The following is a 23,648-nucleotide window of genomic DNA, read 5'->3' as shown; positions in this document are numbered from 1 at the left end:
CCAAGATATTTCATGAGAGCGAGTGCCCTACAACTCTGTTGAATGTCTCTGAAGATGATTCTCTTTCAGCTTAACCATTGATACATACTATTTTATTCACATTGTTCCTGAATTTGGGAACCTGCAGGATCCTTTACCCTAGAAAGGGAATTTTTTGAAGTCAGGCTTGATAAGCAAGCTCTAAAATCCTGATAGTTCAAAGACATTTTTAACCAAACTGCCTTCCTCCTAGAAGATACTGGAGGTGGGGGAGGGCAGTGATGGGTGAGGAGTTAGGACAGTTTGTGCTTTTTCTACAAGAAGTTGCTATTTGTTAAACTGGTGGCTTAAAAACAACAACAGTGCCACAAAAGCCCATGAGGTAGGTGGTATTCTCATGCTGTAGATGAGTACACTGATACTCAGGTTACATACCTCACTCAAGGTTATCCGCACTGGCAGAGCTGGTATGCAATCCCAGGGCTGTCTGGCTTCAAAGCTGATGTTTTTAACAATATACTCTCCTTCACTTTGTGGAGGATATGGGGGATAATTTCACTCTTGACCTACTTTATTTTATTTGAGAGGATTCTTTGGAGATTGATGATCTGCCAAATTACATTGCAGATCAGGCCAGCTTTTTGTTACTGTCTTCGCAAACATCGTCACAATGTCATTCTTCTAAAAATACTCTTTCAAGAATTTCAGATTTATAGATGAAAATATCACAGAACTGAAAAATAAAACTGAAGGGGTGATAGAGTGAGGGAGATTAAGAAAAGGAAGGGAGAGAAATAAGAGGAAAGGAAAGAGAAGTTTCTCCTGTTTCGTACCTGGACTCACTGGGCTTATTTTAGGCCCCCTGGGATTTGGTTGCTGTCATCATCAAAGAGCAAAGAATGATCTTGAAAACATTGGCTTCCAAAAGTCTGCCTGGTGGTGGTGTGGCCATCGGAGCTAAGTTTTTAGACTGTTGAGCTAAAGAAATTTTGCAACCAGGCAGGAAGCAGTTGACCCAGCTGTTTTAACGCAGGTTACGATGGCACATTTGACCTTCGTGATACAGGCCTTTGTTATTACATGGGAACGACACTTTCTTCTCCTTGGACTTCAGTACCTTTCTTAAAAGTACCCGTTTCCATCCTTTCACTTAAAAGTCTTTGTTAACAGTTTTTCGCAAGGTACTCTACAACGAGTTGGCCAAAGCTTACTCTCTGGGGTTTGCAGACTGGCAGACATGCAATATATGAGAAGAATTTAGTGATAATAATAATGAAGTATTCTACATGGTAAAGAAGTAAAAAGTAAATTAGGAATCCTTGTAGAAGTTGATAAACCTAAGAGAACACACAGAAGAAATGTAACTTTTAGAGCTACTTATTGAAAAAGAGACCATTATGAATTGTGGCTATAAAAGTCATCTGGCTTCCAGAGGTCAGGTTAAAGGAATATATTCCATTGCATCAGATCAAATCTAGGCTGATATGTTAGCTAATCTCAGTAACTGTAAAAAGAGTATCAAATGGGAAAAATGAACAAAGGTGCTTTTTGTAACTAGGGTTACCCAGTTAAATTTTCATCCAGAGTGCATCAACCTTTGTTCATCCATGCCCCTGCTTCCAGGCAGTATTGACATGAGGTTTATCTCTGGAGGGAGTTCCCATAAGTTCTCTTGGTAAGATGTATACTACTTAAGTCCCTTATATATATTTAGAAAAGGGAGGAGTATTTTAATAGCCTGTACAGACAATTGTGGATACTCTTCTTGGATATTATATACTCAAACTCCCAACAAGTAGTAGTTTCTTAAATATTAGTTGCATTGCAGAATCTGAAACCGTGTGAATGGATTTTTCTTACTTTGTGACATTAAAAATAGGAGTTTCATTTGTTTCTAGGTTCTGAACTATTCCAACTGTTTTGGAATGATAAAAGCCCTGATAATGATTACCTTTATCAATGTGGGCATTGATCCTTTTTATTCTGTACATTTATTAAGACAGCCTTTTGGTCTGCAGATCTCATTGCTATTTGTGGCTGTTTCTCCTAATTGTTGCTGTGTGATGGGCAGCTAAGGATCCCTATAACTATCCATAACTACAAACATACTTCGCCATATTGGTTGGAGCCATTCAGAAAATACATGAAAAGAAAATACGTTTCTTCAGTTTGAAGTGATCACCTCATCCTTTCTCACCAAAGCGGGGATTGTTTGGCAACCCTAGAATCTTAAACTATAGCTTCCCACTGAGGAAATTGCATTTGATTCTGTACGACTATTTTGTTTTAAAAGTCATAAGCCAATTAGTAGTTTCTAACGTGTCCTCTTTTTTATAGTATGATGATGAAACAGCTCAGCCATTTGAAGTACTTTAGAAATCACTTTCACAGTTAATCCTGATAGTACTGTAAATAAGATTAGGTGTCATTATACCTGTTTCACAGCTGGAATATTGAAGACAATTCAGGGGTTTGCATAAGATTACAAAGCTTACAAGTCACCCTCTGGACGCTGGTATCAGCAATTGCAAGAAATAGAAATTAATATATCATTACAACTAAAGTATTGTCAGTGCCCAGAGCAGTGTCTGGCACGTAGTAGAACTCAATAAGTACTTGTCGAGTGAATGAATGGACTTTTCTTTTCAGGCCTGTATTGATGAAAATTTGGACATGGTGAAGTTTCTGGTGGAGAACAGAGCCAATGTAAACCAGCAGGACAACGAGGGCTGGACACCCCTTCATGCAGCAGCTTCCTGTGGCTATCTCAACATAGCAGAGTGAGTGTGTGGGCTTGGACTCTTTGTAGGAATAGCCTTTTCTTCTCTTAAAACTTTGAATTCATAAACAGTTGTAATTCCTATTACAAATTATAAAAGCAGGAAGATGAATCATTTTTAAGGAATAATTGATACGATTTTTTATATATAGCTGCTAAATCCAGTTTTTCAGTTGAAATTTTTTGTTTGCTTCTATTTTCAGGAAACTGATACATTTTGGCATACTTAGAGGTGGCTTCTGTCTGTTGCACTATCTGGGTCACTTTTTGAGCAACTATAACATATGTGGGCAGGCCTAGAAATTTTTTCTGGACTTCCTTGTAAACTTGTTTTATTGTTTAAGAAAAACATCAGTGGGGTGCCTAGGTGGCTCAGTTGGTTAAGCATCCGATTCTTGATTTTGGTTCAGGTCATGAGCTCACGGTTTGTGAGTCTGAGCCCCGCATCAAGCTCTGTGTGGACAGTGCAAAGCCTCCGTGGGATTCTCTGTCTGCTGTCTCCTCTCTCTGCCCCTCCCCTGCTCTCTCTCTATCTCAAAAATAAATAAATGAACATCAAAAAAAAGAAAAAAATCAGTGTTCAGTACAAATGAAGGTGGAGAATGCCTGACACACTGATCATAATACCCATATGGTTAATAGCAGAAGAATGAGCCTAAACATGGAACAAAGGAAGGGTAGGGATTGGCATGTGTTTGTTCTCCACATTAGTTGAATGGTATGTTTATTAAGACACACAAGTAGCTCCTGACCTCCATGACAACTAGTTGCCCTTGCCTTGGGCAAAAGAATCCTGACCACATGGTATCTAGGATGTAAGAGGTACTAAATAAGTGTTAAATGAAGGAATGAAATTTATTTTTATTTTATTTGTTTGTTTATTTATTTTAAAGTAGTTTCTATGCCCAACATGGTCTAAGTCACGACCCCGAGATCAAGAGTTGCATGCTCCACTGACTGAGCCAGCCAGCCACCCAAGGTTATTTTTATTTTTATTTTTTTTAACTTTTTTAATGTTTATTTATTTTTGAGAGAGAAAGAGACAGAGTGTGAGCCAGGGAGGGGGAGAGAGGAAGATACAGAATCTGAAGCAGGCTTGAGGCTCTGAGCAGTCAGCACAGAGCCTGACACACGGCTCGAACCCATGGACTGTAGATCATGACCGAGCCGAAGTTGGATGCCTAACCGACTGAGCCACCCAGGTGTCCCAGTTATTTTTAAATAGGAAAGAGACTTTGGCAGTTGAAACATCTTTAAAATGAGGCAACTGAGTGTTTTCTAGAAATGAGAGTAAATTTAGGTTGGTAAGGTAAATTCACTAAAATGATATTCTGTGATCCTTTGAAAATCAGATGCTTGTTTTAAGACCCTTTTCCATATAATTAGAGCTCTATTATATTTCTCTTATTCAACAAACAGCAGGGAGAATTATGTTGGCAGCTATGTAGAGGCTTGGGAATGGCTTCCCGCAGAATCTGATTTACCCAGGTTTCCTGGGGGAGAGCCTGTGTCTCTGTTTTGCTTTCGAGCCAGGATGCTCAGTGGGAGAAGTTAAACAAAGGGAGAGTCAGAGCCAGAGAAACACTAGGCAGCAGCACTGGTGTTTGACTGGGCTGCTTGTTCTAAAAAGTGGACAACGGGATCGGCCCCAAAGCCAACAGAAGCAAACAATGCAGTTTTCTTCAGTCTCGGTTCTTTACCCTGTTCTCAGTCACCTCTTCATCCCTTAGACTGTCCTCTTCTTAGAGTCTCCTAGAAAAGGCTCTGATTCTCAGCCTTACCCACTAATGCCAACAATCTGATGTCTAAGAGTTAAGGTGGCTTCCTCCTAGATTTCAATTTTTACTTAAAAAATTTGTCTAAGAAATAGTTATAGAACATGTTAGCACCTCATTTTTTATATTTCATTATTTGTTCAGGTGGCTTGTTTGTGATTTCTGTATTGCCAAATCTCATTACATCCAAGAATTTGACTTTTTTTCCATTGGCAGGTAACTAGCAGAGCTCATGCTTAGAATTAGGATCACTTATGTTGGCATTATCCATGGAGTCTCTTTCTTTTTTCTCTTTTTGTGAAGCTGAGTACAGAGAATGATTGTAAATGCTTTTTTACAGTGGTTTCTTTAATTCATCTTTCTGGATGAACACGGTTCCTTTGGAAATAAGTTCAAAATTTAACCATCTCCTGCCCAAATAAATATTACCTTGAGTGAAAGGAATCAGTGAGAGTTACTATTTCCTCATACAAATTATTACTCATTAGTCAAATGAAAGTCTGACCAGGAGAGAGATGATCTAGACTAGAATTTGTTGCATGGGTGAGGTGGTGGTAGGGATGGCTTTCTTTAATTTATCTTTCATTGTGCATATCATTATGAGAAAGTTTGATCTTGAAATTGTTTATTTATTTGCATTATGTAGCATTATTTTCTGTACAATGGAAAAAAAACCTCATTGCTTATATTACTCATTTTGGTTACTTTACCTTTGGGCCTGTGAACAATGTTTTAGATAAGATTAGCCCTTGGTCATTTTGTCTTTTTTTGATATCTTAAATTTTGCATTCTTATCCTCAGAATCATCAGAATTCCAAATTTCAAGGGAGTAGAGACAAATAAAAGGCAGATTAGCTTTCTAGGAAGACTCCAACTGCATTCGATTTCATGTTCCATTATCTTTTTGTCTCATATTTGAACTCGGTATGATATGTTTTTAAAAACAGGTTTTGGGGCGCCTGGGTGACGCAGTCGGTTGAGCGTCCGACTTCAGCCAGGTCACGATCTTGTGGTCCGTGAGTTCGAGCCCCGCGTCAGGGCTCTGGGCTGATGGCTCAGAGCCTGGAGCCTGTTTCCGATTCTGTGTCTCCCTCTCTCTCTGCCCCTCCCCCGTTCATACTCTGTCTCTCTCTGTCCCAAAAATAAATAAACATTGAAAAAAAAAAAAACCAGGTTTAGAGGCTATTATTTTTCTCATTTTAATTTGAGTTCAGGCTTACTGCTAGTTAGCAGGATGTTTTATATTTTTATTACCAGTAAGTGTTTAATTTAGAAGCAGCAGATTGACCCAAAGGTACAGCATTTAGTTTGGCTTTATAGTTTATTGGGATGTTAATTTATTCTGAGTTTTAAAACACATTAAATTTTCTTTCTTCCTCCTTTAGATATTAGTATTTTTACTAATATATTAGTGATGAGTAAGGAAGAATAGGGAGGCTTTATTTTCTAAAGGGCATATTTATTTTGCTAGTTGGTATTTCTGAGTCTCTGGATAACTATAAAGATTCTCAGGGGTAAAGTAAATATTACTCTATAGATTGATATTTATTCTTATACAGGTAAAAGTGTGAAACTAAGCAGGTTTTTACTTTTTTTCCCCTAAAAATGGTCTAGGAAGGAAGCTTTGCTTAACAGTAATCCCTGAGTCATAGTGAGCCAGACTGCTTTCTAGAAATGAGTTTTCTTGATTATTGGCATAAGAACATGTCTGAAAAGGGAAAAACAGAGAGGCCTGTATAACCAAGTGACACTGTGACTAATCCAATAAGAGATGGAATAGATGTCAGAACACAGTAGTTAAGATGTTTCATTTATTTCAGGTAATATTTATGGAGTGCCAAGAGAAGAGAGATGATGTCACGATGTTCTGGCAATGATAACAGTGAGGAAGACACAGTTCTTGCCCTCAGGTAGCTTTCAGCCTGATTGGGCAGTGGCATCAATAGTGTCATGGCAGAGGTCTAGAATTAGCGCTGGGGAGGGATCAGGGGAGAGGGTGGAGTTTTAGGAAGGAGACAGAAAGTTCAGTTGTTGAGAACAGGCAAAGGCTACATGAAGGCAAAAGAATTTTAAATGGACCTTGAAAGATATGGAAAGTTTCTAGAAGGGAAAGGATAAAGAGAGGGTGTTTCATTCGGTTAGAGGAAACTACTTAAGCTTTGGAGGAGAGCTGAGTGAGAGTGGGATGTGTTTGGGAACATTAAGTGGTCCAATTTGATGAGAGTATAGGGTATAGTTCACTACAAAAAGCTTTTATTGAGCGCTTACTGTGTAGATTATTTCCATTTTGATTTTTCAGGGTGATTTTTCAGTTGTAGTTGAATGTTCCCCTGGCCTGAAGTTGAGGAACCAGAAGAGAGAAGGTATTGAATATATAGAAATGAAGGAGTAATTGATGGACAGAGGATTGGTACTTGATAGAATAAGAATGCAAAGAGAGGATATTAACCTCTGAATTGAAAAAAGTCTGTCTTCCTCTGAGACTGAGGGAAGGACAGAGACCGCTGAAATCAGATGAATTGTGAATGCGTTTGCACTTTATATATGTGCAATTGATCTATAAATTAAAAACATTTATTGAGGCTCTGTTATACCATGTACTAGGCACTAAGAAAGCAAAAACATGATTTTAATGTAGTCTTCATTAATTCTTTCTCTTTTGCTAACTCTCTGAAGAGAGAATGACCATATATTGATTATCTTTTGAAAATCTCCTATGGTATCTAAAATGTGATGCCTTAAACATAGTAGGGGTCCAATAAATGCTCACCAAATTGTTGAAATCTGATTTAAATAGTTTTTTTTTTTTCTCCTTTAAATACTTTTGAATATTTGTTAGAGTTCCTAGCATTACTGGGATTCTCACTGGCCCCAAAGCACCTTGATCTAGTGAACAGATGAACTAGACTTGAAGATGGAAGACTGGGGCCGTCACCTCTGTCATTTGCCACCTATGTGATTTTAAGAAAATTACTCAACATAGATGAGCCTCAATTTCTTGTGGAGGTAGTACTACCCATATTGTCTACTTCATAAAATGATCTGACTCATTATGTAATTTTATGTGAAAGCACTTCGGAAATCAAAAAAGATCCATTTAAGCTATTAAAATTATCAGACCTGGGGCGCCTGGGTGGCTCAGTCGGTTAAGCGTCTGACTTTGGCTCAGGTCATGATCTCGCGGTTTGTAAGTTCGAGCCCCGTGTCGGGCTCTGTGCCGACAGCTTGGAGCCTGGACCCTGCTTCAGATTCTGTGTCTCCCTCTCTCTCTGCCCCTCCCCTGCTCATGCTCTGTCTCTCTCTGTCTCAAAAATAAATAAAACATTAAAAAAAATTTTTTTTTAATTATCAGACCTTTCTTCCTCAGAATTGAGTATTGCATTTCAATACAGAATCTATTTAGAATTTAACTATTTATTTCTTTAGTAATTTAGTTTCCTTGTAGAGTGTAGAAGGTTTCATGTAGATGTATGGTTGAAGAGAGAGGTATTGTGGAGACACAATTTACGCAGATTCATGCACATTTTAATTCATTATTTTTCTATTTTCATACCCCAGCACTACTTAATATATTCTAATGTGGCATTGAGAAAGTTTTGTGAGAATTACTTCTTTACATACCTTCTGAGAGCTCTCATTCTCAATATTACAAGTGTAATAAATCCTTTTGGGAATTTGTTTGGACCTCACGGATGGTAGGTGAATTCTTAGAGTTGTATGTCTTCCTTATGGTATTTAGAAAGTCTCTTGCTATCCAATAAGAGTGAGAGGGTGGAAGTTAGGACTATGAGTGTGAAAGAAATCTTGTTTGTTGGCATTGTTCATCAGGAAATAGAGACACTTCCAGTCCTAATTATTGAAGGTTAATGGAGTTAGAAATTAATAATGGAACACATCATCTGGGACCATATTTAAAACCTCAAAACAGTGGCCTCACTCATATGCATGAGTTTAAATTGATATCAGATTGACAGATAATATAGATCCTGGATCTTGTCTACACAGGTATTTCATTAACCATGGAGCCAGTGTGGGTATTGTGAATAGTGAAGGTGAAGTCCCCTCTGACCTTGCAGAAGAGCCTGCCATGAAGGATCTTCTTCTGGAACAAGTGAAGAAGCAAGGTAAAAAAACTAAGCAATTAGAGGGGGCCAGGAGAGACTCTCAAACATTGCCACTTAGAAAATAATCCATTTGCCGTAAAGAGCTTTTCATCATCATATGATAGGAGAGGATTAGATCTGTCTGCACAGTATTAGTCATCAATTACCAGTGTTGTGTGTCCTCTTAAGAATTCACATAAGAATGGTTCAAATGCCAAAAAGATGAGCAGTCATTCCTTGTTTGTGACATATCTGAGGATGTATACCCATTGTATAGTTGGGAGTGACCTGATTATTTTGATAATACAAATTGGACTGACGAGGAGCATGAACATTTCTGAGTATACATGGTATTGGATTTTGCTAGACATTATGACATCTAAAGAAAGGATGATATATAATATAAATTTGAATATGGGCCAAATTCTGTTTATGACTTAATTTTCAGAAGAATCCATATCAGAGAATAAGCCAGAATTTTTCTGAAGGTCTCTAGGTTCTTTTAAAAAAAAATATTGCAGATAGATAGCAGGGAGGACAGGTTTTAGGAAGTTTACTAGAACCATCAAGAAACTTTGTGGACCTGATTTATAGTGAATTTTAGTCTTTCCATGAAACTGCCTTACCCACAGTCTGCACTTACGCCAAAAGATTTAGCTCCAGTGGCCTTTCCTGATGTGATCCTTTAGAACAGGCAGGCCAATTCTGGCCACATCCATTTGTTTACATAACACCCAAAGCTGCATTTGCACTACCACAGAAGAGTTGAACAGACTAAATGGCTCACGAAGCTGAAAATATTTGATATCTGGCTTTTTATGGAAAATATGCCAATGCCTACCTTAAAATAATGATGTTCTAGGGCAGTAAATACTTGTTTTTACTGCCTTCCTGTGTATAATTTTTGTGCCCTTTGAATTAAAGAACTTTACACTTAGTTTACCATTCAGTCCCACTCAGCCTTATCCTAAGATTGGCATCACAGTATACAAAAACTTTTTTTTTAAACAAACTGAGATTTTAAAAATAGCTTTAAGAAACAAACTTTTCTATTTTGATTTCTGACTCTTCAGTTAAGGAATATGCTCTGTTGGAAGAGGTATTCAAATGTATGCTTAACTTTGCAGCATGACAGTTCACTCTTTCCATGGAATTCTGGTATGTTATAAATTAGATACTCCTTTCAATCCAACAAGAAGGTGTAACAGTCATAAATACATATGCACCCAACTTTGGAACACCTAAATGTATTAAATAAATACTGACAGATCTGAAGGAAAAATAGATTTATTGTATTATTGTCTATTTTGACAATAGGGGGACTTTAGTACCCCACTTTCAACAATGGATAGGTCATCCAAACAGAAAACCAACAAGGAAACATTGGACTTGAGCTATACTTTAGACCCTATGGACCTAATAGACATATACAGAACATTCCATCAATAACAGGAGGAAAACTGGAAAATTCACAAATATGTGGGGATTAAACAACATGTTACTGAACAACCAGTGGGTCAAAGAAGAAATCAAAGGAAAAATTTAAAAACATCTTGAAGGGCGCCTAGGTGACTCAGTCAGTTGGGCTCCAACTTTGGCTCAGGTCACGATCTCATGGTTCATGAGTTCAAGCCCCATGTCAGGCTCTGTGCTAAGAGCACAGAGCCTAGAGCTTGCTTCAGATTCTGTGCCTCCCTCTCTCTCTGCCCCTCCCCTGTTCGTGCTCTGTCTCTCTCTCAAAAAAATAAAAATTTAAAAAAATTTAAAAATATCTTAAAACAAACAGAAATGGAAATACAACATGTTGAAACATGTTTTACATGCAACAAAAGCTTTTCTTAGAGGGAAGTTTATAGTGACAAATGCTTACATTAGGAGAAAAGAAATAATCTTAAATATACAACTCACCTTTACATCTCAGAGAACTAGAAAAAGGAAGAAACTAAGCCCAAAGTTAGCAGAAGGAAGGAAATAACAAAGAGCAGAGCAGAAATAAGTGAAACAGGGACCAGAAAAAAACAATAGAAAAGATCAATGAAACTAAGAGCTGTTTTTTTGAAGAGATAAATAAAATTGACAAACCTTTAGCTAGACTAAGAAAAAAAAGACTGAAATAAATAAAATCAAATGAAAGAAGAGGTATTACAACTGATACCACAGAAGTGCAAAACATCCTAAGAGGCTACTGTGAACAACTATGCCAACAAATTGGATAACCTAGAAGAAATGAATAAATTCCTAGAAATATACAACCTACCAAGACTGAATCAGGAAAAAATAGAAAATCTGAACACATCGATAACAAGGAGATTGAGTCAATAATCAAACAACAAGAAAATCTCAAAACCATGTGGTTTCTGTGGTGAATTCTACCAAACATTTAAAGAAGAATACATACCAAGCTTTCTCAAACTCTTTCAAAAAAATTGAAGAGGAGGGAACATTCTCAAATTCATTTTATGAGGACAGCTTTATCATTATATCAAAGCCAGATAAGGACAGTACAAGAAAGGGAAACTATAGGCCAATATCCCTGATGAATATAGATGCAGAAATTCTCAACAGAATATTAGTAAACCAAATTCAACAGCACAAGAAAGCTAATATACTATTAGCAAGTGGGATTTACCTCTGAAATTCAAGGATGGTTCAATATACATAAATATAATATACAACAATAGAATGAAAGGTAAAAGTTGCATGATCATTTCAACAGATGCAGAAAAAGCATTTGACAAAAGACAACAACGTTTCATGATAAAAATTTGAACAAACTGGATATAGAAAGAATGTACCTCAACATTATAAAGTCCATATATGGGGGCACCTGGGTGGCTCAGTCGGTTAAATGTCTGACTCTTGATTTTGAGTCAGGTCGCGATCTCGACTCAGGTCACGATCTTGCAGTTTGTGGGATCAAGCCCCACAATGGGCTCTGCGCTGACAGCATGGAACCTGCTTGAGATCCTCTCTCTCCCCCTCTGCTCTTCCCCTGCACATGCACACATGCTCTCTTCTCTCAAAATAAATAAATAAACTTTAAAAAATGGGCAGAGGATCAAAATCCTCGAGGAGAAAGCAGGTCTCTTTGACCTTGGCCGCAGCAACTTCTTAACTCAACACATCTCTGGAGGCAAAGGAAACAAAAACAAAAATGAACTACTCAGACCTCATCAAAATAAAAAGCTTCTGCAGAGCGAAGGGAACAGTCAGCAAAACTAAAAGGCAACTGACAGAATGGAAGAAAGTATTTGCAAACGACATATCAGATAAAGGGTTAGGATCCAAAGTTTATAAAGAACTTATCAAACTCAACACCCAAAAAACAAATAATCCAGTGAAGAAATGGGCAAAAGACATGAATAGATACTTCTCCAAAAAAGACATCCAGATAGCCAACCGACACATGATAAAATGCTCAATATCACTTACCATCAGGGAAATACAAATCAAAACCACAATGAGATACCACCTCACACCTGTCAGAATGGCTAACATTAATAACTCAGGCAACAACAGATGTTGGCGAGGATGCAGAGAAAGAGGATCTCTTTTGAACCGCTGGTGGGAATGCAAACTGGGTGCAGCTACTCTGGAAAACAATTAAAATTAAAAATAGAAAAATTAAAAATTAAAAATAGAACTACCTTACGACCCAGCAATTGCACTACTAGGTATTTATCCAAGTGATACAGGTGTGCTGTTTTGAAGGGACACATGCACCCCAATGTTTATAGCAGCACTATCAACAATAGCCAAAGTATGGAAAGAGCCCAAATGTCTATTGATGGATGAATGGATAAAGAAAATGAGGTGTATGTGTACACACACACACACACACACACACACAATGGAGTATTACTTGGCAATCAGAAAGAATGAAATCTTGCCATTTGCAACTACGTGGATGGAATTAAAGGGTATTATGCTAAGCGAAATTAGAGAAAGACAAATATCATATGACTTCACTCATATGAGGGCTTTAAGATACAAGACAGATGAACATAAGGGAAGGGAAGCAAAAATCATATAAAAACAGGGAAGGGGACAAAACATAAGAGGCTCTTAAATATGGAGAACAAACAGGGTTACTGGAGGGGTTGTGGGAGGGGGGATGGGCTAAATGGGTAAGGGGCATTAAGGAATCTACTCCTGAAATCATCGTTGCACTATATGCTAACTAATTTGGATGTAAGTTAAAACAATAAATTAAATAAAATTTTTAAAAATGGGCAGAGGACCTGGATAGACATTTTTTCAAAGAAGACATACAAATAGCCAACAGGTTATGAGAAAATGTTCAATAGCACTAATCATCAGGGAAATGCAAATCAAAACCACTGTGAGATATCACCTTACACCTGTTTGAATGGCTATAATCAAAAAGACAAGAAATAGTGTTGGTGAGGCTGTGGAGGAAAGGGAACTCTTGTACCCGTTTGGTGTGAATGTATATTAGTACAGTCACTATGGAAAACTGTATGGAATTTCCTCAAAAAATTAAAAATAGTACTGCCATATGATCCAGCAGTTCCACTTCATGGTATATGTCCAAAGGAAATAAAAGTAAGATCTTAAAGAGAAACCTGTACTCCCATTTTCAATGCATCATTATTCACAATAGCCAAGATATGGAAGGAACCTAAGTGTAATTCTGTGGATGAATGGATAAAGATATTTTATATATATATATATACACACACACACACATATGTATGTATATATATATAACATACATATATATGTATATATATAACGTACATATATATGTGTATATATATGTGTGTGTGTGTGTATAATGGAATATTATTCAGCCATGAGAAAGGAGGAAATATTGCTCTGTACAACATGGATAGGCCTTATGCTAAGTGAAATAAGGGCGTTATGCTAAGTGAAATAAGTCAGACAAAGAAAGAAACAAATATTGTATGATATCATAGAAATGGAGAGTGGAATAGTGGTGTCCGGAGGGCTGGGGTTGGGGATGAATGGGGAGATATTGGTCAAAGAAAGGGTACAGACTTCTGGTTATAAAATAAGTTCTGGGGATCTAACGTACAGCACGGTAACTATAATTAACAACACTCTATTATGAACTTGAAAGTTGCTAGGCGATCTTAAATGTTCCCAGCACAAAAAAGAAATGGTAATTTTGGGAGGTGATGCGGTTGTTAACTAACTTTATTGTAGTGATCATTTTGCAGTATGTCAGTGTCAAATCAACATGTTGTAAAAATTAACTTACATAGTATTATATATCTATCGTATCTCAGTGACACTGGGAAAAAAAGAAATAAAATAAGTTGCTTACCCTTTCACCCTGTCTGTCCCCCCAAATCAGACAGATAATCCTTGGATAGTTCACAGGTTCTCATTTAGGAAGTGAGTTGGAAGAGAGTAGACCAAACACAGAGAAAGCCTGCTTGTGGGTATAAAACTCTTTGGATGGGTATGTTTGTATTTGGGACATGTAATTATCTTATATAAGGGGGAATACCCTACCCTTGTCCCTTTTCACTGGCACAGATGTTGGAGAGTTGGTGGCTAAAAGGAGGAACTTTTGGGAGTTCCTCCATAATGTTTTAAAGTGAAACAAAAGCTAAATTCCCTTGGAAGTTTAACTACACGTGACCTACTCAGCTACTCTAGATTCTATAGCTTCAGGTCAGTGTATTTCCCTTGATATGGAATTGAACATTAGAGGTAGATTATTTTTTTAAAGTATATCATACCTGAAACCAAGATTTTTAAAAAAATACTTATTTATTTTGGGGGGAGTGTAAGTGGGGGAGAAGCAGAGAGGGGGACAGAGGATCCAAAGTGGGCTCTGGACTGACAGGCTGACAGCAGGTAGCCCGATTGGGGCTTGAACTTACAGACCTTGGGATCATGACCTGAACCAAAGTCGGACGCTCAACCGACTGCCATCCAGATACCCCATGAAACCAAGATTTTTGGTTACCAATCTTATGGTGTAGTAAGTGGAAAAGAGCAACAGACAGAGACCTAGATATCAGAGTTCTAGTGGCAGCTCTGATGTATTTTGTGGCCTTGAGCAAAGGCACCTCACCTTTCTATGCTTATTTCCTCATCTGTTAAATAGTGATAGTAATTTGTTATATTTACCTCAAAGGATTATTGGCCAACTAAAACGGTATAACATGTAGAAGGTCTTTGAAGTGTACAGCATTGTGCAAATATTATAATACAAAACTAATGTTCTTTTGGTCTTTATGTTCTTAAAATTGAAAACAAGTTTAAGCACGTTCCTTTAATGGAACTGCCATCACATAGTATTTAAAATGATGATTTAACTCTGGTAAAACTACTACTATGTGTATAAATGCCATTGCTCTTCTAAATAAGGAGTAAACTTGATGAATACCCAACTTGGTGACTAAACTGTTATTTGTGGTTTTATTTATGATGTGTTTAGAACCTAAGGAAAATATCCTGTCAGATTTAAATGGACCTACAGTAATGCTGGCTATCTGGTTTCTGCAGGAGTTGATCTAGAGCAGTCAAGAAAAGAAGAAGAACAACAGATGTTACAGGATGCCCGCCAGTGGCTCAACAGTGGGAAAATAGAAGATGTAAGGCAGCCTCGTTCAGGGGCCACAGCCCTCCATGTGGCGGCTGCCAAGGGCTACTCTGAGGTCCTCAGGTATGGAAGCAGGGGGTGAATTCGATTTTCAACTATGATGCAATTCTTTCTTTGTTGTTTTCTTCGCTGATCATGCAGTCTTTTCTTATGTTTTGCTGATATGAATCCATAGATGGTCTCCCACCCTCCTACTATCACTTTAGCTTCTCACTGACGTACATGATATAAAACAGAGTTGAGGTAGACTGGCCTAAGAGATGACCTTACATGACCTCTCTGGTTTATCACTACTTTCCCTGCAATCTTCACCTTTGGTGTCAGGTAATACAGGACAGAATCATTTCTGTCAGGTCATTTTGGTCCTTTTTGGACACAGATCATTTCTTTGGCTCTTTAGATGAACTTTACAGATACTGAGTGTGCAGCGTCCAGCTAGACTAGGAGAGTTTAACTTACATGAGGGATTTAGTTTCTACTCGTCTGCCTGTTCCATTTTTCCTTACATCCACACATGCTGGATGTAGCTCTTGGTGCTTACTTTTGACAGGCTTTCCCAAATCGTGGGTAGCTAATAGCACTGTCTGTGTAGTCGTGGCCAGACTCTTCCAGTGCTTCATATTCCACCCACCGTGGGGTTTCCCTGGCCTGGTTGACGTTCTCTGGAGTTCTTTGTGTCTGGAGGCCCGTGATAAAGGGAACCTCATTCAGGCCAGTGCAGTTTGGGACCTCAGGAGTCCTACCTTTCTTCCTCCTTGCACACAGATTATAGCTTTGTAGTTAGCACGAAGTCCCTGTAGATACTTTGCAGGGTTGGAAGTGTGACAGCCTACAGTAAAACGTATAGGGTCCTGGAAAGACCAACTAGAAAGGTAGTAAGCAAAGTGCCCTGAAGAGAATTGAGTTCTCACTTTACATGTTTCTTCCTTCCTGCACTAGAAGTGGAAAACACACCTTGTAACAGAATTATGTGGTTTGGCTAATAGAATTAGGCTTTGGTTAATCTCAAAGGTATATACCTTTCTAAACGTTTGCATCCATGGTGCAACATGGGTGTGCGTAGGAGGTGCCATAGGACCTTTAAGAGAGGGTTGATAACTGTTCTGTATGATTGGTTTTCAGTGTAGTAACTATGAAACCTGAGCTCTGCCTTAGAGGACAGAAATAATCACAAGACCCCAGTGGTTCAGGGCCAAAATCTGAAATATCAATTAGGTGATAGTTTATGTGGCAGAAAACTATAATATAGAGGGTATAAATATCTTGTTTGGGGTTTTCTTCTTAGACTTTTAATCCAGGCTGGCTATGAACTCAATGTTCAGGATTATGATGGCTGGACTCCCCTCCATGCTGCTGCGCACTGGGGTGTGAAGGAGGCTTGCTCCATCCTGGCGGAAGCACTCTGTGATATGGATATCAGGAACAAACTGGTTAGTATGCCCGACCTTCTAAAAGGGCAGTGAGATTGGTGGCTGGGTCTCTAGAACAAAAACTTAAAGTCTCAGTTAAATGGCCAGGCTCACTGTCCAGGGAAACATACGTCACAGGCAGCTATGGCTCTGCTCCCCACATCCTCCTCCCTCCCCCCTGCCTCATTATCCACACCGAGAGGTTTGCTATGTTAAATAAAACTCTACTGACCTAGCATTCTGATTCTATTTATGTTGAAGGCCCTAAAATAAACAGGAAAAAAAGATATTTGCCCTTGGCAAAAATGAGCATTGGAAGTCCTAAGGCTATTGTTTGTGGTGAAGTATGAAAGATGTTATTTTGCTTCATTTTTAATTCAAAGACTTTTAATAGCTGAGCCCTACTCACATCCACTCACTGAAAAAACATTATAATGACAAAGATCCTTGTCTCTGGCTGAAAATAGTGTTGTTGAGCCTCATGTCAAGCAACTTTAGAAGCCTTGGAACTCCTATCCCAAAAATACTGATTTTCTAGGAATCCAGAGACATGGCTTTTTATTTAGTAGATGTTCTTACCTGCCTCACATCTCTCCTGAACTCAGCTTTCTCTCAGATTGTGGGTTAGTGTCCTAAATTGTGCTGACATTTCCTAAAAAAATACCCTTCTCTCACTTCAAGGGAGATGACATGTGCCCTGAACCTCCTTCTGAGGCTTATAAAAGCCCCTTATTGAATTTATCAGAGCAATTAAGACCATTTTAGAACAGGTACAAAGAGAAACTTCAATTGATTATTTGCCAAAAGGCAATAAAGCATTAGAGATGATGTGATACTTTCCTCAATACTGTTTTACAAACTATAAAAACTTGTATTTAAAGGATTTGCTGTTCCTTGTTTTGTTTCTTCCTCTGTGCTAGTTGAAGGCATTGTTATAATGCAGAATAGATTTTAGGGAAGCAGCTATCAATTGGAACAAATGCATAAAGTGAGTATTGAATAGTTTTCCCATAAAGTCACGTGATCGCTGTTTCTGTTTTCTGTTGATCATGGTACCCCTTTTCTCTGCCAGGGCCAAACACCATTTGATGTGGCTGATGAGGGTCTTGTGGAGCACTTGGAGATGCTCCAGAAGAAGCAGAATGTGGTGAGTCTTCAGTTAATGCTTTTAAAGCTCTTGTAACAGTGTAACAATGGGGGCGCCTGGGTGGTTAAGTGTCCAGCTCTTGATTTCAGCTCAGGTCATGATCTCGTGGTTTGTGGATTCGAGCCCCAAGTCGGGCTCTGTGCTGACAGTGTGGAGCCTGCTTGGGATTCTCTCTCCCCCTCTCCCAGCCCCTCTCCCACTGGCGCTTGCTCACTCACTCCCTCTCTCTCTGAAAAATAAATAAATAAACATGTATTTCTAAAGCTTTTATAACAATGCAGTCCACTGCAGATATCTCAATCACTTGTTTTAGTTGTCTACTGAGAGCTGAAATGGACATATCTGCATTTCAGAGATGATCATTATTCCCTTCAGGGACTAGCAATAGTCTGTTAGAAGATATTCCAAAAACCATTGTTGTTAAAGTTTACTCATCATAAGATAGCCTTCAAGCAGCTGAAAGTCAAAAATGACAAGAACAGGTGCGCCTGGGTGGCTCAGTTGGTTAAGCATCTGACTTCAGCTCAGGTCATGATCTCATGATTCATGAGTTCGAGCCCCACATCAGGCTCTGTGCTGTTAGTGCAGAACCCACTTTGGACCTTCTGTCCCCCTTTCTTTCTGCACCCTCCACTCCCGCTCCTGTTTTCCCCCCCTTTTCTCAAAAATAAACAAACATTAAGAAAATAAAATAAAATCTATTTTTAAAAAGATGACAAGAACAATAAGCTAATAATTACCCTTGAATTCTAGAAAGTGAATGTGGTATGTTCAAATCAGTTTTTTCCAAATAGGGAGTACCAGGGTAGAGGACATCTCATTAACTTTTTTCTCCCCTATTGACTGGAAGGACATCTTTATTTAAAGTAAATTCACTACAGAAAGGAATATATTTCTTTCTGAAAAAGCAAACAAGGCCACAAAACTAAAACTGCCTTTTGGCATTGGACAGTACTTGGTCAATGACTCATACTTATTCAGCATTCATCAGATATCCAGAATTCAATCCACTTCTCCTTTCTCATTCTAAATCTTTTATTGTTTGGCTGCACGTACCATTCTGTTGCTTAGTGCTACATAGGAGACCGGTACCCACGTATAGATTGCGGAATGAGAAAACCCACCCAATATAAAGACAAACTGTAAATAATTTACATTTTCTACCCATAAGTGGGATGAGTGATTTGGGCAAAGAGAATAAAGATCAGTTATTGATGATCAGGGTTGATGTTTGAACAGAGTGGGACAGAAAAAAATCACTAGCTTTCCTTCGCATGATTATGGCTCAGGGCATGTGAACTCAAGTTTAGCACCAGTAAGAAACGTAGAGCAGCTCTGAAAGAAAGAACTCTATATAGTTCACTGATGGCACAGACCAGCCATGTCTCACCTCACCCATGTTCACTACATCTGCACCGGTAGAGTGAAAATCCTCGTTACTTCAAGGCTTAGTTGGAAAATTGCATGTGTACAGCTCAGACAAACACAACTTCCACTTCGTTTTGTTTTCTTTAGTGAGCAACTGGAATCGAAACTAGAACTTAGGACTTTGCAAACACAGTATTGGTGCTGTTGTTTAGCAGCAGCAACCTTCCTAAGATGTATACTTTGCATAGTTTGGTGGTGGTGTTTTTTTTTTTTTAAGTCCATTTATTTATTTTGAGAGAGTAAGAGAGCATGAGCAGGGGAGAGGCAGAGAGAGAGAGAGAAAGAATCCCAAACAAGCTCTGTGCTGTCAGTGCAGACCCTGACTTGGGGCTTGATCTCTGAGATCATGACCTGAGCCAAAACCAAGAGTTGGATGCTCAACCAAATGAGCCACCCAGTGCCCCTGGTTTTTGTTGTTTTTTTTAAACTTTTTATTCTGAAATAATTTTTAGACTCACATAGAAGTTGCAAAAATAATATAGAGAGTTTCTGTGTACCCTTTACCCAGCATGGTTTGGTTTTTGAACGTAAATAATGTTTTCACTGAATAACATTTCTATGTTGGGAATGGTGCTTATCTTTGCTCCATGCCTAACTTTGGGGTCCAGGGATATAAACACTTGTTGTGCAGAGCATGTATCTAAGGACCAGATGATTTATTCTAAGGGCTTATTTCCCCGTTAGTGCTATTGCCGACCTAATTCAGTATGTGGTCATAAAGAATTCTTTCAGAGTTCCTTCCTTTTTTTTTTTTTCCTAGTCTACTAGAAGCCAGGCTTCCTCTCTTTTTTTTTTTGTTTTAAGTTTATTTATTTTTTTTTATTAATCTCTATACCCAACGTGGGGCTTGAAGTCATGACCCCCAGATCAAGAGTCACATGCTCTTCCGACTGAGCCAGCCAGGCGCCCCTAGAAGCCAGGCTTTTTTTGAAGATTGGGTTTGGATATTTCATATGGGCAGTTTTATTGAACCTCTAACCCCATGCTTTTTCTCCTACCTTGGATGAAGATTGTTCTCTGTCATTGTCTTCTAAAGAGACCCAACTGATGTGTTTCTCTTTTTCTCAGTTCTTTCTTTTTGGTTTTGGTCCTGTCTTCTTCAGAATGACAGTACCATTTTGAGTTCTCATTGTTGTTAATTTTTACCAGTAGTTAACTTCCCTCCTTTTCTCTCTGTTTTCTCAATTTCAAGCTTCGAAGTGAAAAAGAGACACGGAATAAGCTCATTGAGTCAGACCTGAACAGCAAGTTGCAGAGTGGACTCTTTAAGAAGTAAGACATTCGGAGCTTGCAAAATGTGATGAGCTCTGCTGTGTGTGGGTGCTATGTGTGTGTGACATACTTAGCTTGAGAATTTATATAGTAAAGAAACTGTGTTTGAATCTTTGAGGGGCAAGGAGGTGGCACTGAGATAGGGGAAACACTGAGGATGGATGAATGTGTTTTACATTTAGAAATTAATCGAGACTGTGTGCAACATTTTCCCCCCTGGCTTAGGGGTTCCTAGTCCTCATTGCATCCCTAACTATATGTTCTGTGAACTCAGGGACCATGTGTGTTTTGTTCGCCACCATTCCAGGGCCTGGCATGATTTCTGGCATGTAATAAGCACTCAGTAAACATTTATTAAATGGCTTTTAAAACATATTTGCTTGCTTCATCACCATCAAGATTCATAGCCTTCCTTTTTCCTGTGTGTTGAACAGGTGAAATCTGCTTAAGTCATATTCTGAAGTTAAATACTAAACCTTAGTCTGCAAAAACCCAAAGATCCAAAAAAAATTTAGAATTGAGAAGGATTTGATGTATTTCTATTACCCCTTCTACACAGAGGTTTATAGACTTGTTCTCTTTATGCTTGATTATCAGTGAACTTGAATAGTTTGCCATTTCTGAATTGCACTCAAATCATCTTCTTTAATTTAGCAAAGAGAAGATGCTCTATGAAGAAGAGATACCCAAGTCCCAAGAAATGGAGGAAGAAAGCAAAGAGTCCAGCAGCTCCAGCTCAGAGGAGGAGGAAGGTGAAGATGAAGCTTCTGAGTCAGAAACCGAGAAGGAGGCAGGTAATGCAAAGATCCTGTTTCCATAATGCAAGGAGATCACTGCTTATCACAGCTAGGAGACCTCAGAGGGCTCCAAAAAGAGCTTTAAGTTTAGTTTTCAAAGATAAGATATCCAATTTTGAGTAAAACCTCGGTTGTAAAAGCTGTGAGCTATGTTAGAAATATGTGTACGAGTTTCTATGTAGCCATATGATAAGGTGCACAAAAAATTCTTGTGTATGTAAAGGAACCATCTGTCTGACCTCGGGTTGGTGGGATTGAGAGACCAGATTCCAAACCTCACTATGCTAAGAGACTGAGGAGATGAGGTCTTGCAGAGGCACATTTGGTCAAGTCTCTTTAACCAACTGGTGAAAATTTGCATTTAGTTTTCAGGTTCATCTGATTCCCTAAAGAGAATCCCAAGATCTTTTTATTTTTCCTTCTGATTATGTGAAGCTCCTTCAATTCCTGAGCTGGGGATTCAAGAAGGAACAAAATCATGTTTACCTTTATGACTCTTACTATATATGCTTCATGTGGTACTTCTTGAGTTTATCATATGGCAAGACAGGACCCCCAACAGTGAGAGGGAGCTGCTAAACATGGTCAGATCAGCATGCTATAAAATCACCCATAGGTTTTGATATACAGTCAGGCAAACGCTGAGGAGATAAATACTGGGTTTTACTCAATAGAGGTTCAAAAGCAACACAATAGCTCTCATGGATAATTGGAAGTTCATGATAACTAAGATTTTACCGTACTTGTGTCCTGAGCTCACTGGCTTATATTGGTAGTATTAGTATTAGCTCATCGAATGTCACCAAAGGCAATTAGAGACCATTGACTGTGCAGAGAAGATAAGCACTAGCTAAGTTGGTAGCATGGGAGATGACCTTTTACTCATGGAGCCTTGAATTTCTGTTATTAAGTAGGCACAGCATACTCTGGAAATGCTGATGTAGTACCTATCAAAATTTGTAAGTGCTCATCTTTTTTATGTTTTTACTGTTTTTTGAGTACTTACATATCTTAGGCTTCAGGTATTACTATCTGGTCTTGCTCTGTGCTAGATCACTTTGTTGGCTACCAAGCTGTTAGAAGAATGGGAGGGAGCTACCTGAACTACTATCATTGTTTTGTGGTATGTACCCATGCCTCAGGTCTCTGGTGCCCTGCAGCCCATCTCTACATTGCTTGTTGGAGTCAAACACCCACAGCACCCTTTGGCAGGGGTGATGCTACACCCCTGTCCAGAAACTGTCTACGATCACCTTCCTCACCCATGGCTTTGCCTGTGGAGTAATCCCAAACCCCGTCGCCTGACCTTTAAGATCTTTCATAATCCATCTCCAGCCCACCTTTCCAGTGCTTTCCAGGGCCTAGGCAGCATCATCAACTAGCCACGCTGGATTGTTTGGTTTCCCCAAACATGCCCTGAGCTTTCCTATCCCTGGACATTTATTTGTGTCTTCGAATTCATTTCTGGCCGTCAAGTGCTTATTGAGTGATTTCTGTGAGAAACCATGGGATTTACCACACTGAAGAAGCCTTTCTTTAGTTTTCCTATACAAGAAGCTGAAAAGGAACGGACCACTTCACTGTTCTCCCACCCCATGATAATCGCTCCCCTGTTTGTATCCCTCTAACACTTTTTACTTATCTGTGTTGTAGCACTCCTCATCTCGGCTGGGAACTCTAGTTTATCATTTACTCGTAACTAGGTCTCTGTGAGATGCCAGGCACAGGACAAGCATTCACATTCATTAAATGCTTTTGTTGAACACATCTAGGAGATACAGGGGAATAGGAAGGCAGATACATGAATCAAATACATGCCACATGACAGAGATAAGTGTAGTCAGTGGTATTCACTAGTAAGAAAGATTGTATTTAGGCGCCTGGGTGGCTCAGTGGGTTAAGGGTCTGATTTCGGCTCAGGTCATGATCTCACGGTTTGTGAGTTCGAGCCCCACATCAGGCTCTCTGCTGTCAGCACAAAGCCCGCTTTGAATCCTCTGTCTCCCTCTCTCTCTCTGCCCCTTCTCCTCCTGCTCCTGTTCTTTCTCCTTCTCTCTCAAAAATAAATAAACATTTCAATTAAAAAAAGAAAGATTGTGCTTAGTTTGGGGGATTATAACGACACTTTACATTTGTGTAGTGCTTTTTTACTCTGCAATGCACTTACAACCACATATTTTGAGATACATATCATCATCACTGTATTATTATGGGAAATTGACCCTGTAGGAGGTTAGGCAGATTGGGTCTCATACCTGGCGAGTGGCATGTCTAAGATCCTAACTTTGGTCTGGGACTCCTCAGAGTAGCAGGGGCAGAATGAAATATAGAAATTATTTGCCTAAAATGAGAAAGAAT

General features: G+C 38.8%; 1 protein-coding gene and 1 long non-coding RNA gene across 10 annotated transcripts in view; both read left to right on the top strand.

Annotated features, from left to right (window-relative positions):
• PPP1R12B (protein phosphatase 1 regulatory subunit 12B) overlaps nt 1-23,648 on the top strand; it is a 220,153-nt gene that overhangs the window by 53,715 nt on the left and 142,790 nt on the right. For all 9 annotated transcript variants that reach the window (XM_086694641.1, XM_086694642.1, XM_025920940.2 and 6 more), the window contains exons 2-8: nt 2,629-2,759; nt 8,539-8,657; nt 15,141-15,300; nt 16,523-16,667; nt 17,719-17,793; nt 20,414-20,493; nt 21,148-21,287. In XM_086694641.1, coding sequence (XP_086550767.1) covers nt 2,629-2,759; nt 8,539-8,657; nt 15,141-15,300; nt 16,523-16,667; nt 17,719-17,793; nt 20,414-20,493; nt 21,148-21,287 — 850 coding nt within the window. The remainder of the gene's footprint in view (nt 1-2,628; nt 2,760-8,538; nt 8,658-15,140; nt 15,301-16,522; nt 16,668-17,718; nt 17,794-20,413; nt 20,494-21,147; nt 21,288-23,648) is intronic.
• LOC147572536 (uncharacterized) lies at nt 2,771-7,831 on the top strand. Its single transcript, XR_015246396.1, has 2 exons — nt 2,771-5,480; nt 5,707-7,831. It is a non-coding gene; the product is annotated as an uncharacterized LOC147572536 (long non-coding RNA).

The sequence above is a fragment of the Puma concolor genome, chromosome E4 (genome assembly GCF_028749965.1).
Source record: "Puma concolor isolate L17-30 chromosome E4, mPumCon1.1.hap2, whole genome shotgun sequence".
Lineage (NCBI taxonomy): Eukaryota > Metazoa > Chordata > Mammalia > Carnivora > Felidae > Puma > Puma concolor.
The sequence above is the reverse complement of the archived record's forward strand: the minus strand, read 5'-3'. Positions and strand labels throughout refer to the sequence as shown.